Raw genomic sequence first — 15041 nt, 5'->3', positions numbered from 1 at the left:
TCAAGCCACTGCACTGCAGCAGCCTGGGTGACAGAGCGAGACTCCATCTCAAAAAACAAAACAAAACAAAAACAAACATTCTGAGATATCTCAGACATGGAATCTGTTCCCCCGATGATCATCCAGGCCAGGAATTTGCTTCCTTCCACAGCTGGTTGCCCAAATTCTGTTAAAATATATTCTGTGATGGGATATCTGTTCCCTCACCTAACCCATTATGAGACTTAATTTGCCTCCAGGTGACTGGTTTACAAGGTCTGGCTTTACTCTTTGGGGCCACATAACCTGTTTGAGCAGCGGGGATGTGGAAGGAGGGTCTCAAATGTCAGCCTGAGAAGCTTACTTATTTAGAAGGCACTGGGGAGCTATAGAAGAATCTAATGCAAGTGAAGGGAATGGTCTGATTTGTGCTTGGATAAACCCCACAGGGGCAGGCATGGTGGCTCATGCCTGTAATCTCAGCACTTTGGAAGGCCAAGGTGGGAGGATTGCTTTTGCTCGGGAGTTGAGCCTGGGCAACAAAGGGAGACCCCATCTCTACCAAAAATAATAAGCCAGGTGTGGGGGCTCATGCCTGTAATCCTAGCTACTTGGGAGGCTGAGGTGGAAGGATCATTTAAGCCCAGGAAGTCAAGGCTGCAGTAAGCTAGGATAATGCCTCTGCAGTGCAGCCTAGGCAACAGAGACCTCATCTCAAAAAAATAAAGACCTCATAGGCCAGAGTGGTCACGGCTGAGGGAGGCACAGACAGAGGGGTCGGTGGAATAAAAGAATCACAGGGGGATGTGGGAACTCAGGAGGTGCTTGATGCTTCTGGGGAGTGTTAGGGAGCGCTGCCTGGAGGAGGTGAAGTCTGAATGGTGAAAAAGGAATTAAAGAAGGGAGTAGAGCCGGGCACAGTGGCTCACGCCTGTAATCCCAGCACTTTGGGAGGCTGAGGTAGGCAGATCACGAGGTCAGGAGTTGGAGACCAGCCTGGCCAAGATGGTGAAACCCCGTCCCTACTAAAAATACAAAAATTAGCCAGGTGTGGTAGCACATACCTGTAATCCCAGCTACTCGGGAGGCTGAGGCAGGAGAATGGCTTGAAACTGGAAGGTGGAGGTTGCAGTGAGCAGAGCCACTGCACTCCAGCCTGGGCGAAAGAATAAAACTCCATCTCAAAAAATAATAGTACATTAAAAAAAAAAGGGGGGGGGGTGGAAAAGACTCCCTAGGGGAAAGGAACCTGGGATGTTCTGCCCAATCTGACCCATGGCCCTGCCTTGCTCAAATGCCAGTGTTGTCAGAATTAAGAGAAGAATTTTTAGGCTGGTTTTTCCCTTCGCCTTCTCTTTCTTCTTCTTTCCTTCCTCCTTCTTTCCTCCTCCTCCTCCTCCTCTTCTTCCTTCTCCTGCTCCTCCTCCCCCTCCCCCTCCTCCTCCTCCTCCTCCCCCTCCTCTTCCTTTTGCAGAAAAGTGTGCCTTGCTGTGTTGCCTGGCTGGTCTGAAATTCCTGGCCTTAAGCAGTCCCCTGCCTCAGCCTCCGAAAGTGTGGGGATTATAGGCCTGAGCCGCTGTGCCCAGCCTGGTCTTCTTTCATTCATTAAAAAATGAACTGGGCAGGGATTAGTGGCTCATGCCTGTAATCCCAGCACGTTGGGAGGCTGAGGTGGGTGGATCACCTGAAGGTCAGGAGTTCGAGACCAGCCTGGCCAACATGGTGAAACACCATCTCTACTAAAAATATAAAAAATTAGGCCGGGCGCGGTGGCTCAAGCCTGTAATCCCAGCACTTTGGGAGGCCGAGACGGGCGGATTACGAGGTTAGGAGATCGAGACCATCCTGGCTAACAGGGTGAAACCCGGTCTCTACTAAAAAATACAAAAAATCAGCCGGGCGTGGTGGTGGGCACCTGTAGTCCCAGTCACTTAGGAGGCTGAGGCAGGAGAATGGCGTAAACCCGGGAGGCGGAGCTTGCAGTGAGCTGAGATCCAGCCGCTGCACTCCAGCCCGGGCGACAGAGCGAGACTCCATCTCAAAAAAATAATAATAATAAAATAAAATAAATTAGCTGAGCATGGTGGCGGGTGCCTGTAATCACAGCTACTCTGGAGGCTGAGGCAGCAGAATCGCTTGAACCCGCGAGGTGGAGGTTGCAGTGAGCCAAGATCACACCACTGCACTCCAGCCTGGGCAACAAGCGAAACTTCTCAAAAAAAAAAAAAACAAAAAAAACTGAGCGCCTACTGTATGCATGGCTCTGCTGGTCTATCCTTCGTTGGTTACTATGTCTTCTCTGGAAAAAAAACATATACATTGAATCTGTGTTTTTCCCTATAATTATTAGCCTCTAAGCACTAAAGTTTTTTACTTTCGGGGGAAAGACAAAGAAGTTACCCCAGCTCAAGGGTTTTGCCCCATGCCTGGCAGGGAGCAATTATGACCAGAGGGGCTGGGACATCTGCTCCTAATTGGCTTTTCCTGCTGAGGTCCTGGAATACTAAAGGGTTTCTGAAGGGCCCGGGGTGCCCCCGCCTCATTCTTCTGGGGTGGGGGAGCGGGTCCCTGTATGTGAAGACGGAATTTCCTGCCCATTTGCTCCTCACACCTTCCGGAGGCCAAACGGGCAGCCCAGCTGCGGCCCGAAGGGGGAGGGGCTCGGCCGCCCGGCAGATGGCGGCATTTACATACAGCTGGGAGCCCCTTCTGAGGCCGAGCTCCTCGCCCTGGCGTCTGGTGCGTCCGCGATGCGGGGCTTGGGAGGGTGGATTTGTCTTGGGGAGGAGGAACGCACACACGCCCGCACACAGGGGTCCATAAAGAGCCCTGGATCTTCATCGTATCCACACACAGCTACACCTGTGGACCTCCCAAACCCAGTCTCTGTCACACAAACCAACGCACACAGGGATCCACAAAGAACTCCGGATCTTCATCGTATTCACACGTGGCTGCATCCATGGACTTCTCAAACCCAGTCTCATTCACATACAGGCGCCCTCCGCCATTCCCTCCTTGCACAGCCTCTACCACACCCGCACACAGCACACAGTCACAGGTTTATACGGCTATACAGGATCTTCCATAAACACGCACAGAGAAGTATCTACACAGCCACACAATCTCAAAGCGTCACACAATCACGAAGTCGTGTACACGTCTAGTTTCCCACTCGGGTGTGCGTGCAGAGTCAGAATTGTTTACGGCCTCATGTGTCAATCACACACAACTCCAGGCGTATGCTGAGCCGCACAGTCCCACGTGGACACACAATCACAAAGTCATGTACACCCTCCAGTAGCTCTGGTTCATACCACACATCCAGAATCTTAAAATCATGTACAACCTCACACATAGGCTTAGTCCCCCAACCCCACCCCAGCCACACACAAAGTCCCGGGATCACCCACTCATGACCTCGCCCGTGCCTACGACTACAGATGGAATCTCGCTGATGCTCCTGCACGCTCCCCTTCCCCTGTGACTCCCCCCGCCCTTGGTCCCTTGGGGCCCGGTAGCTGCCTGAAGGGGCGGGGCCATTCCCTCAGATATAAGACTCGGAAGCCAGCAGCTGCGACTCCCGAGACCCCCCCTAGAAGGCCATGGTCTCCCCAAGGATGTCTCGGCTCCTCTCCCAGACTGTGATCTTAGCGCTCATTTTCCTCCCTCAGGTCAGAGCCAGGTGGGAGGTGGCGTGGAAAGGGATGAATGCGGGGGAGAGGGGTGAGTGCGATCTGAAGGTCTTGGGGAGGGAGCGCGGGGCGGACGGGACGCCTGGGTCCCCCCGGCCGCCTCACCCTGTGCCCGTCTTCGCCCCAGGCACGGCCCGCTGGCGTCTTCGAGCTGCAGATCCACTCTTTCGGGCCGAGTCCAGGCCTGGGGGCCCCGCGGTCCCCCTGCAGCGCCCGAGGCCCCTGCCGCCTCTTCTTCAGAGTCTGCCTGAAGCCTGGGCTCTCGGAGCAGGCCGCCGAGTCCCCGTGCGCCCTGGGCGCGGCGCTGAGTGCGCGCGGACCCGTCTACACCGAGCAGCCCGAAGCGCCCGCGCCTGATCTCCCACTGCCCAACGGCCTCTTGCAGGTGCCCTTTCGGGACGCCTGGCCTGTAAGTGCTGTCCCCGGGGGACTCCCGGTGCTGGAGGCCTAACCCTGCCACCAAAACCTCCACCTCTTCTCCCCTCCAACTTATAGGTCTTATTAGACCCTAATCCTGCCTCCCAGGGGGTGGACCAAATTCCCAGACCAGTAACTCCACCTTCTGGAACCCCACATTCCCAGACCTCTAAACTCTACACACCGGGGATTCTAAATGTTCTGATTCCCCAACCCTGGATGCTGGGACCCCCAAATTCCCAGAATCTCAAACCCAACCTCTGAAATCCTAAACTCAAGGAACCCTACCTCTGCTCCTTGGGGATCCCTAAAAACTGGGGTCCTCATCTTTCTCCGCAAATCTCTCACACCTTGTCTTGGGAACCACTAATATCTTCTCTTTTTTTTTTTTTTTTTTTTCTGTCCTCAGTTATTTCAATTGGGTCCTGTATTAATTATTCTTTCACCTCCAAAATCCTATCTCCCATCCCCACAACCCAAAGACACAAAGATGGACAGACCTGTATTGCAATTCTAAACCCTTGTCCTTTTGGACAAGTGACTGCCTGGTTTCCAGGTTCAGTTTCCTATGCTTAAAAATGGGATCATCCTGGTATCTCACAAGGGTCCCTTTTGAGTGATTCAACCACATCTCTTGAATAAAGTGCTTACCACGTAGTAAGTGCTCAATAAAGCAAGCCACGCGTCCAGTAGGCTCACCCTGTAATTCCAGCACTTTGGGAGGCTTAGGCGGGAGGATCGCTTGAGCCTAGCAGTTTGAGACCAGTCTCAGTAACATAGTGAGACCTTATTTCTAAAACAAAACAAAACAAAACAAAACAAATAGCGGGGCATGGTGACATGCGCGTGTAGTCCCAGCTACTGGGGAGGCTGAGGTGGGAGGATTGCTTGAGCCTTGGAGGTTGTTGCAGTGAGCCAAGATTGTGCCACTGCACTCCAGCCTGGTTGACAGAGTGAGACCCTGTCTCCCCCCCGGACCCCCCCCAAAAAAAGTCACAGATGTCATTCCTTCCCTGGGCTGGGCTGGTCCCTCTGGGAATTGTCCCTTGCTTGCTCAGTCCCCAGCAATGGCCATCACCCTCTATTCCTGAACTCTGGCCTTCATTGAGTACTTACCCTAACCACTGTCTTTCATCTTTGATCTCCCCCTTCCTTCACCCAACCAGGGCACCTTCTCTCTCATCGTTGAAACCTGGAGAGAGGAGTTAGGAGACCAGATTGGAGGTGAGTGTCTTCAGTCTTGGGACTGGTGGGGAAGCTGGGGCCCACGTGAGACATCGGGTTGGTGGTATTGTCTATAGGTCTTATGATGTCATCACAGCTCCTGGGATGTGGTGCCGGGTGTTGACAGCTCCAGGCCTCTTGGCATCTCAGGCACAGAAATGTCCCTGGTACTGGATGTAGCAGTCTGTGGTCCTGGTAGCAGATGAAGTAGGGGAAGCTCTCTTACTATCAACACCTCCAGGGCAGGGCATAGCATTTCACAGCCCTACTTTATCACCATCTGATATTGAGAGCTCAGGGTGCAATATGAGTTACTTCTGGTTCTTCTATGTGAAGTTTTTTTGTTTTGTTTTGTTTTGTTTTGTTTTTTCAAGACAGAGTTTCGCTCTGTTGCCCAGGCTGGAGTGCAATGGCATGATCTCACTCACTGCAACCTCTGCCTTCCGGGTTCAAGCAATTCTCCTGCCTCACCCTCCCAAGTAGCTGGGATTACAGGGGCCCACAACCACGCCCAGCTACTTTTTTTGTATTTTTAGTAGAAACAGGATTTCACCATGTTGGCCAGGCTGGTCTCGAACTCCTGACCTTGTGATTCGCCCACCTCGGCCTCCCAAAGTGTTGAGATTATAGGCGTGAGCCACCACGCTCAGCCCCTACGTGAAGCTCTATCACCTTCTCCATGTGGAGGTCCCAGGGAGCCCTGTGGGATGTCGGAGCTTCACCAAAGAGAATATTGAGCAGAGGTTCCTGGGAGGGATACAGGGCATTCTTTTTTTTTTTTTTTTTTTTTTTTTGAGACGGAGTTTTGCTCTGTCGCCCAGGCTGGAGTGCAGTGGCCGGATCTCAGCTCACTGCAAGCTCCGCCTCCCGGGTTCCCGCCATTCTCCTGCCTCAGCCTCCCCAGTAGCTGGGACTACAGGCACCTACCACCTTGCCCGGCTAGTTTTTTGTATTTTTTTAGTAGAGACAGGGTTTCACCGTGTTGGCCAGGATGGTCTCGATCTCCTGACCTCGTGATCCACCCGTCTCGGCCTCCCAAAGTGCTGGGATTACAGGCTTGAGCCGCCGCGCCTGGCCGTTACAGGGCATTCTTATCCTCAACTTGGGAGACTCTGTTGCTATGTGAGACCCACAGCGGGGGGGTTTGTCACCATTTTTTTTCTTGTTCTTATTTTATTTTTTATGGAGATGGGATCTCGCTATGTTGCCCAGGCCGGTCTCTAACTCCTAGGCTCAAGCGATCCATTGACTTTGGCCTCCCAAAACGTTGGGATTATAGGAGTGAGCCACTTCTTCACTGTTCTGATGTAGAAAGCTGTATCACAATTTTGGAGGGGTGACACCTTTGCCTTCAAGAAAGTGTCACTCTCCCAGTATCCCAAGGTCTCAGGTAATGTGGTAATTTACGGTCTAGTAATTGGGGTCTCTGCCACTCTTTTGATATAGGAAGATCTGGAGGCACAATTTAGGGGTGTTATGACCTCACTTCAGACATGTTATTGTTCTTTGGCCATATCGAGGTACCAAATGTCACAGGGTGTTAGAGGTCTCATTATTACTTCAGTTTACAAAGATCTGGGTCAAAATACGGGAGTATTATGGTTTCTATGCGATAACTGTTTATTTTTTATTTTATTTTTTTTGAGAGGGAGTCTTGCTCTGTCACTCAGGTTGGAGTGCGATGGCGCTATCTCGGTTCACCGTAACCTCCACTCCTGGGTGCAAGTGATTCTCCTGCCTTAGCCTCCAGAGTAGCTGGGATTACAGGCGTGCACCACCACGCCTGGCTATTTTTTTTTTTTTTTTTTTTTTGAGACAGAGTCTCGCTCTGTCGCCCAGGCTGGAGTGCAGTGGCCGGATCTCAGCTCACTGCAAGCTCCGCCTCCCGGGTTTACGCCATTCTCCTGCCTCAGCCTCCCGAGTAGCTGGGACTACAGGCGCCCACCACCTCGCCCGGCTAGTTTTTTGTATTTTTTAGTAGAGACGGGGTTTCATCGTGTTAGCCAGGATGGTCTCGATCTCCTGACCTCGTGATCCACCCGTCTCGGCCTCCCAAAGTGCTGGGATTACAGGCTTGAGCCACCGCGCCCGGCCTTTTTTTTTTTTTTTTTTTTTTTTTTTTTTTTTTTTTTAGTAGAGACAGTTTCACCATGTTGGTCAGGCTGGTCTTGAACTCTTGACGTCAGGTGGTCCACCTGTCTCGGCCTCCCGAAGTGCTGGGATTTCAGGCTTGAGCCACCACACGCCTGGCCGAGAGAACTGTTATCTAGGGTACTAGAAGAGACCACGACATTGCAGGTCCCAGGGTGCACTGGGGAGTTCGCAGCCTTGCTAAAGTAAGGAAAGTGACTGCCATTCTACTCGCGAGGTCCAAGGACCCCAGGGCTCCATGAGGGTGTTTTGGCCTCGCTGGGAGGGGCGGGGAGAAAGCGGCCGGGGCGCTCCGTATGCATCCATGTTCGGCCGGGCCCACCCCAGCACCCCTCCTTTGCCTGTACCCGCAGGGCCCGCCTGGAGCCTGCTGGCGCGCGTGACCAGACGGCGGCGCTTGGCAGCCGGAGGCCCGTGGGCCCGGGACATTCAGCGCGCAGGCGCCTGGGAGCTGCGCTTCTCCTACCGCGCGCGCTGCGAACTGCCTGCAGTCGGGACCGCGTGCACGCGCCTCTGCCGTCCGCGCAGCGCCCCCTCGCGGTGCGGCCCGGGACTGCGCCCCTGCGCACCGCTCGAGGACGAGTGTGAGGCGCCGCGTGAGTCCTGCGTTCAACCCCACCCCTACCAGCCAGGGACCCCGGCCCCTCCTGAGCGTCACTCGCGGCCCCCAGTCCCCTCTCACAACCCACTCACCCTCTTCAGGGTACTCTAGAGTCCCCCACCATGTACCCCAGGCACCCCTCTTCAGGGAGCTGGGGAATGTGGTGAGTGCTGTGGATGTACCCCAAACCCCGCCCACCATCCAGCTGCCACCTTCGGGGAAACCGAGGACCCTGGACCTCTCTCCAGCCCTGCCTTACTACTCGAGCCCTCTTCCATCTCCCAGCCCTCTTGTTGCCCCAAATAGGAAGTCCACGTCCATTTCCTATGCTGGCACCCTCCGGTTCCTTCCCTTACCCACATTCACACCTTGTCCCGATGCTAGGACTCCAAAGCTCTTCTAATTCTGCGGCCCTCCTGACCCCCACCCGCAATCTTTGGAATCTCCTCCCAGTCTACTCTGGCCAAGGGACTCTCCATCCTCCCTCCCTAGGGTTGCAGGCCAGAACCCATGGCTTCTTAAAGCTTGGAATTCTTCAGACCCCTCCTCAAATTTCAGAGCCCCACCAAGGCCCCTGGGACTCCCAGGCTAATCCAGATCTTCCCAGAGCCACCCTAATTCGAGACACTCCCATCTTCCCTGAAAGGCCAGGGGTCCCCCCACCAATCCCAAATCCCCTGCCTGTCTCCTACCCTCACGATCTGACGTGGGTGCCCCCGTCCCATCCTCCTTCCAAGAGCACAGACTCCAGCCCGATGGCCTGGGTTCACATCCTCACTCCTCCATTTCCTGGGTGGGCTGGTCAGTTTGTCTCTGTGAGCCTCAGTTTCCCTATCTGTAAACTGGGGGGGAGGGGTCACAGTACCATCTAGTCCCGATGATTATCTGTCACAAGGATGAAGCAAGGTGGTGCAGGGAATGTGCTCAGAAACCTCCCTGAGTTCCATCTTGCCCCTGGCCCTCCCCGACCTTGGTGTTCCCTTTCTCTCTACCTCTCTGTCCCCCATAGCGGTGTGCCGAGCAGGCTGCAGCCTCGAGCATGGCTTCTGTGAGCAGCCCGGTGAATGCCAATGCCTGGAGGGCTGGACTGGACCCCTCTGCACGGTCCCTGTCTCCACCAGCAGCTGCCTCGGCCTCAGGGGCCCGTCCTCTGCTACCACCGGATGCCTTGTCCCTGGACCTGGGCCCTGTGACGGGAACCCGTGTGCCAATGGGGGCAGCTGTAGTGTCAGTGTCACCCTTCCCACCTTGTCCTGCTTAGTACTTTACCCTGGGAGCCACGGCCCCCTCCCTGGGGCTCCAGGAGACACCAGCTTGGGGAGGAGGTCTGGGAATAACTATCAGGGAGGTCTTCCTGGAGGCATCCAGTCTGCATCTGGGGCCTTGAAGTAGGATTGGGTGATGGGGATGTGACTGGGGAGAGCATACTCAGTGGGTGGCCCTGAAAGATGTGGGAGTGGAAATCATGAGGAGCCGTGTGGCGCCACAGCTGCTGCCATTGTGGGAGTGAGAATGGTTCAGGGTTCAAGGTAGTGAGTGGGTGGTGGGGCCAAATCGGTTGGAGATTTGGGATCTGCGGGCACAGGGGGGTGGAGACATCAGAGAAGGCTTCCTGGAGATGGCCCGGAGCTGGGGCTTCTTTTTTTTTTTTTTTTTTTTTTTTTTTGAGACGGAGTCTCGCTCTGTAGCCCTGGCTGGAGTGCAGTGGCCGGATCTCAGCTCACTGCAAGCTCCGCCTCCCGGGTTCACGCCATTCTCCGGCCTCAGCCTCCCGAGTAGCTGGGCCTACAGGCGCCCGCCACCTCGCCCGGCTAGTTTTTTGTATTTCTTAGTAGAGACGGGGTTTCACCGTGTTAGCCAGGATGGTCTCAATCTCCTGACCTCATGATCCTCCCGTCTCGGCCTCCCAAAGTGCTGGGATTACAGGCTTGAGCCACAGCGCCCGGCCCCCGCTGGGGCTTCTGGGACATGATTAGAGAGGGTGGCCAGGTGAGTGGCCTGCACGGAGCAAGGGTGCAGAGGTGGCAGTGAGTGAGCCTGGCATGGAGTGCTGAGGTAGAGTAGGGTCCAGTGTGGGCCACCTGGATACTGCCACACTCAGGGTTCAAATACTTAGGGGGAGGCTCTGGGAAGGAAAGATCCAGAGAACGCTTCCTGGAGGAGGTGGGCTGAGATCTAGGACCTCCCAGTAGGACTCGTCAATGTAGACAGGAGCGAGGAGGGCAGACCAGGCAGGCAGCATTTGGTAGGCAAAGGTGTAGTGGTGGGAATGGGGTCACTCTGGGTCCCCAGAGCCTCCTACCTGTGGGGTCACATGGGCGGACCCAAAAATGTGGAGGGGATCGAGGGGATGTCGGGAGGACCTCCCAGGGTGGCCCCTGCACAGTGGGACTTGGGACTGGACAAGGAGCAGTCCCCAGTGGTTAGGAATGAGGAGGGGGATGGGATTTTTCTCCAAGGAAACTCCATTCTCAAGTCCTCTTGTCCCTGCCCAGGAGACACCCGGGTCCTTTGAATGCACCTGCCCGCGTGGGTTCTACGGGCTCCGCTGTGAGGTGAGCGGGGTGACATGCGCGGATGGACCTTGCTTCAATGGCGGCTTGTGTGTTGGGGGTGCAGACCCTGACTCTGCCTACATCTGCCACTGCCCACCCGGTTTCCAAGGTTCCAACTGTGAGAAGAGGGTGGACCGGTGCAGCCTGCAGCCATGCCGCAATGGTGAGGCCTGAAGGCCCTATTGGCAAGGGATGGGGGTGGGGGCCCTGCATGGCTCAGACAGTCCTGGGTTGGGATCCTGGCTTTGACTCTTCTAACCCTAGGGCCAGGGGACCTGACTTCCCACCAGCAAGCCTGTTTGTTCTGTAAAATGGGCAAGGAGACATTCCCTATCTCATAACTATTAATATTTACTGAGAATTTACTGTGTGCCAGGCCCTATTCCAGGCACTGAGGATACAGCAGGGAATGAAACAAAGTCCCTGCCCCTCCTGATAGTGCCTGGTGTGCTGAGGATAAGCAGGGAAGCCAGTGTGGTTACACTGATGAGACGAGATCAGGGAGGTGACTGAGGCACATCTTGTGGGACCCCCTGGGTCACAAGAAGGGGAACTTTCACTTTTCCCCTGAGTGAGATGGAGCCACAGGAAGGTTCTGAACAGAGAAGAGAGCTGATATCGGTGCTAAAAGATTAAATGAGGCTGGGCACAGTGACTCACGCCTATAATTCCAGCACTTTGGGAGGCCCAGGTGGGCGAATCACCTGAGTTCAGGAGCTGGAGACCAGCCTGGGCCACATGGTGAAACCGCGTCTCTACTAAAAATACAAAAAATTAGCCAGGTGTGATGGCAGGTGCTTGTAATTCCAGCAACTCGGAAGGCTAAGGCAGAAGAACCACTTGAACTCGGGAGGTGGAGGTTGCAGTCAGCCAAGATTGTGCCACTGCACTCCCGCCTGGGCGACAGAGTGAGATTCTGTCTCAAAAAAAAGAAAAAAAAAAAAAAGATTAAATAAGATCATGAATGTAGGCTGAAACAGAGAATTGCTTGAACTAGGGAGGCTCCAGCCTGGAGGACAGAACGAGACTCCATTTCAAAAAAAAAAAAAAAAAAATCATGAATGTAAAGGGCTGGCTGTTATCTTCTTGCGAGTGAATACGGTAATTCTGTCCCAAACAGAGTGTTCATTCTGGGGTGCGTGGTACTAGGGACACAGCAGGGACCAGGACATGTTTGGGCCACGCCCTCCTGGAGGTACCAGCCCAGAGGGGAAGACAGACACCCTCAGACAGAGCCCAGGGTGGGTGGCCAGGGCTGTGATCTGGGAGCACAGGGCAGTGATCAGGGCTGGGATGGAGGAAGAAGCATCGGAGTAGAGACCTGAGGAGTGGGCTAGGGAAGAGAAAAGGGGGGAAAATGGGAGAAAAGGAGGAAGGGAAGAGAGGAGGTCTTCTAGGCAGAAGAAGGTCAGAGGGTTCAAACACATAGTTCTGGGTATTGAAGTATGATCGAAGTCGAGGGAAAAAGAGGCAAGGGCACCGAGAGCCAAAGAGGTGGCACTGAATTAATTATTCCAAAACTTCATCAGGTAGAAAAGAAGCGAGCTGGCTTTCCTGGCACACTCCAAGACGCTGGCCCTTGAGTTAAGAGACAGAGAGAAAACGGGGACCCCGTGCAGCGATGATAGAACTGGGAAACAGCGCGGGCAGGTGGGCCCCGCCCCCGGCTCCCAAGCTGTGCCCTCTGATGCTCCCTTCCCCACAGGCGGACTCTGCCTGGACCTGGGCCACGCCCTGCGCTGCCGCTGCCGTGCTGGCTTCGCGGGTCCGCGCTGCGAGCACGACCTCGACGACTGCGCGGGCCGCGCCTGCGCTAACGGCGGCACGTGTGTGGAGGGCGGCGGCGCGCACCGCTGCTCCTGCGCGCTGGGCTTCGGCGGCCGCGACTGCCGCGAGCGCGCGGACCCGTGCGCCGCGCGCCCCTGTGCTCACGGCGGCCGCTGCTACGCCCACTTCTCCGGCCTCGTCTGCGCCTGCGCGCCCGGCTACATGGGTGCGCGGTGTGAGTTCCCAGTGCACCCCGACGGCGTAAGCGCTTTGCCCGCGGCCCCGCCCGGCCTGAGGCCCGGGGACCCGCAGCGCTACCTTTTGCCGCCGGCTCTGGGACTGCTGGTGGCCGCGGGCGTGGCTGGCGCTGCGCTCTTGCTGGTCCACGTGCGCCGCCGTGGCCACGCCCAGGATGCTGGATCTCGCTTGCTGGCTGGGACCCCGGAGCCGTCAGTCCATGCACTCCCGGATGCACTCAACAACCTAAGGACGCAGGAGGGTCCCGGGGATGTCCAGAGGTGAGGGGCTGCGCCGCAGACGAACGCCTCGCGCTGCTGGCTGCTTGTACCCATCTCCGTGGTGCAGTTGGCGCGATTCCCTGATGCATTTCCCTGGTCCGTCTCTTACCCGGTAGCTGGCTTTGGGTTCCCGTTTGTGATGGGTAGGGGAAAACAAGATCTGAGAATTTAAAGGGTCTAAATTTTTCTTCTTTCTTTCCTCCCACAGCTCGTCCGTAGATTGGAATCGCCCTGAAGATGTAGACTCTCGAGGGATTTATGTCATATCTGCTCCTTCCATCTACGCTCGGGAGGTAGCGACGCTCCTTTCCCACCCCCGCTACACACTGGGCAGAGGCAGAACCTGCTTTTTCCCTACCCTTCCTCGATTCTGTCTTTGAAATGAATTGGGTAGTGTCTCTGGAAGGTTTTAAGCCCATTTTCAGTTCTAACTTAGTTTCTTCCTATTTTGCATCCCTCTTGTCGTTTTGAGCTACCTGCCATCTTCTCTTTGAAAAAGCTATGGGCTTGAAGAGGTCACTATGGGGACTCCGCCAGAGCTTTTCCACTGATGCTACTCTGCGGGGAGGCAGGGGAGGCAGAGGGGCAGCCTCTCTAATGCTTCCTACTCATTTTGTTTCTAGGCCTGACGCGTCTCCTCCATCCGCACCTGGAGTCAGAGCGTGGATTTTTGTATTTGCTTGGTGGTGCCCAGTCTCTGCCCCAGAGGCTTTGGAGTTCAATCTCGAAGGGGTGTCTTGGAGAACTTTACTGCTGCAAGTTGTAAATAATGGTTATTTATATCCTATTTTTTCTCACCCATCTCTCCAGAAACACCTATAAAGGCTATTATTGTGATCAGTTTTGACTAACGAGGCTGAATGCTTTGTATGTAGTGTTAGGGCTGAAGGGAAGAGATTTTGTCTCCTGAGGAGAATAGCAGACAGGACTCTATGTTGTAGGGGTCGCAAACGACTCAAACTGCTTTAAATATAAAAGAATTTATGGCTGGGTGCAGTGGCTCAGGCCTGTAATCCCACTGAACCACAGAGTGAGATCAGTGGCTGAAGCGGAAGGATTGCTTGAGGCTGGGAGTTGGAGAGCAGCCAGGCAACACAGCAAGACCCCTATACAAAAAATTAAAACAAAATTAGCCAGGCTTGGTGGCGCACCTGTAGTTCTACCTACTTGTGAAGCTGAGGCCGGGAGGATCGCCTCAGCTCAGGAGTTTGAGGCTGCAGTGAGCTATGATACCACCACTGCACTAAAGCCTGGGCACTACAGCAAGATTCTGTCGCTTTAAAAAAAAATGTATTAGTGGCCAGGAGTGGTGGCTCACGCCTGTAATCCCAGCACAGGATTACAAAGGGAAGCCGAGGTGGGTGGATCACCTGAGGTCGGGAGTTCGAGACCAGCCTAGCCAGCATGGCAAAACCTCGTCTCTACTGAAAAATACAAAAATTAGCTGGGTGCGGTGGCAGGCACCTGTAATCTCAGCTACTCGGGAGGCTAAGGCCGGAGAATTGCTTGAACTTGGGAAGCGGAGGTTGCAGTGAGCCGAGATTGTGCCACTGCACTCTAGCCTTGGAAACAGAACAAGACTCTGTCTAAAAAAACAAAAACAAAAACATGTATTAGCTCATAAAATGGAAAAATCCTAGGAGTAGATGTGGCTTCCAGCAGCAACGGACTGGGGCTCCTGGTCTTTCTCTGGTTGCCTCTACTTACCCGTTGATTGATTTCACTGTGGGCAGTCTCTCATTGGCCCTGGCTTGTTGGTAAGCCTTCCTAAACCAGTCGCCAGGCAGTATGGCTTCCTCTGATTTGGCCAGGCTTGCTCATTTGCCTGTGGTGTGGTAGGAAGTGACGTCAACCTGCCCAGATCACATGGATTATATAGGTAAGGGGGTGTCCCTGCTCCCCTCAGATGAGTTTGTTCCCAGAAATGAGTACTGTGTCAGGCAGGCAAACTGACAGACGATCTTACAAGAAATACGAAAACTCCTTAGTCTGAAAGCAGGTAACCTCAGACAGTAATTCAAATCTACGGCAAAAACCAAAGAGTAGGCTGGGCGTGGTGGCTCATGCCTGTAATTCCAGCACTTTGGGAAGCTGAGGCGGGTGGATCACCTGAAGTCAGGAGTTTGAGACCAGC

The 15041-nt window shown here is 54.6% G+C and overlaps 1 protein-coding gene across 2 annotated transcripts; it reads left to right on the top strand.

Moving 5' to 3' along the window:
• The first annotated feature begins 2749 nt into the window (after positions 1–2749).
• DLL3 (delta like canonical Notch ligand 3) lies at positions 2750–13747 on the top strand. 2 transcript variants are annotated; one of them, XM_007996786.3, is made up of 9 exons: positions 3055–3653; positions 3802–4083; positions 5258–5315; positions 7820–8062; positions 9077–9294; positions 10563–10785; positions 12328–12907; positions 13116–13200; positions 13531–13747. In XM_007996786.3, the coding sequence occupies exons 1-9, from the start codon at positions 3585–3587 to the stop codon at positions 13534–13536; spliced, it is 1764 nt and encodes a 587-aa protein (XP_007994977.3). In that variant the 5' UTR covers positions 3055–3584; the 3' UTR covers positions 13537–13747. The 2 variants fall into 2 exon arrangements, with proteins under 2 accessions (XP_037847595.2, XP_007994977.3); XM_037991667.2 differs by lacking the exon at positions 13531–13747 and having other exon boundaries at positions 2750–3653; positions 13116–13302.
• The last annotated feature ends 1294 nt before the right edge of the window (positions 13748–15041 follow it).

The sequence above is a fragment of the Chlorocebus sabaeus genome, chromosome 6 (genome assembly GCF_047675955.1).
Source record: "Chlorocebus sabaeus isolate Y175 chromosome 6, mChlSab1.0.hap1, whole genome shotgun sequence".
NCBI classification, from domain to species: Eukaryota; Metazoa; Chordata; class Mammalia; order Primates; family Cercopithecidae; genus Chlorocebus; species Chlorocebus sabaeus.
The sequence above is the reverse complement of the archived record's forward strand: the minus strand, read 5'-3'. Positions and strand labels throughout refer to the sequence as shown.

Bases quoted from the DNA above. Each gene is read 5' to 3' on its own strand.
- DLL3 (XM_037991667.2), top strand. From the start codon at position 3,585: ATGGTCTCCCCAAGGATGTCTCGGCTCCTCTCCCAGACTGTGATCTTA. The intron at 3,654-3,801 runs GTCAGAGCCAGG...TCTTCGCCCCAG, and splicing joins CGCTCATTTTCCTCCCTCAG to GCACGGCCCGCTGGCGTCTT. The intron at 9,295-10,562 runs GTCAGTGTCACC...GTCCCTGCCCAG, and splicing joins CCAATGGGGGCAGCTGTAGT to GAGACACCCGGGTCCTTTGA.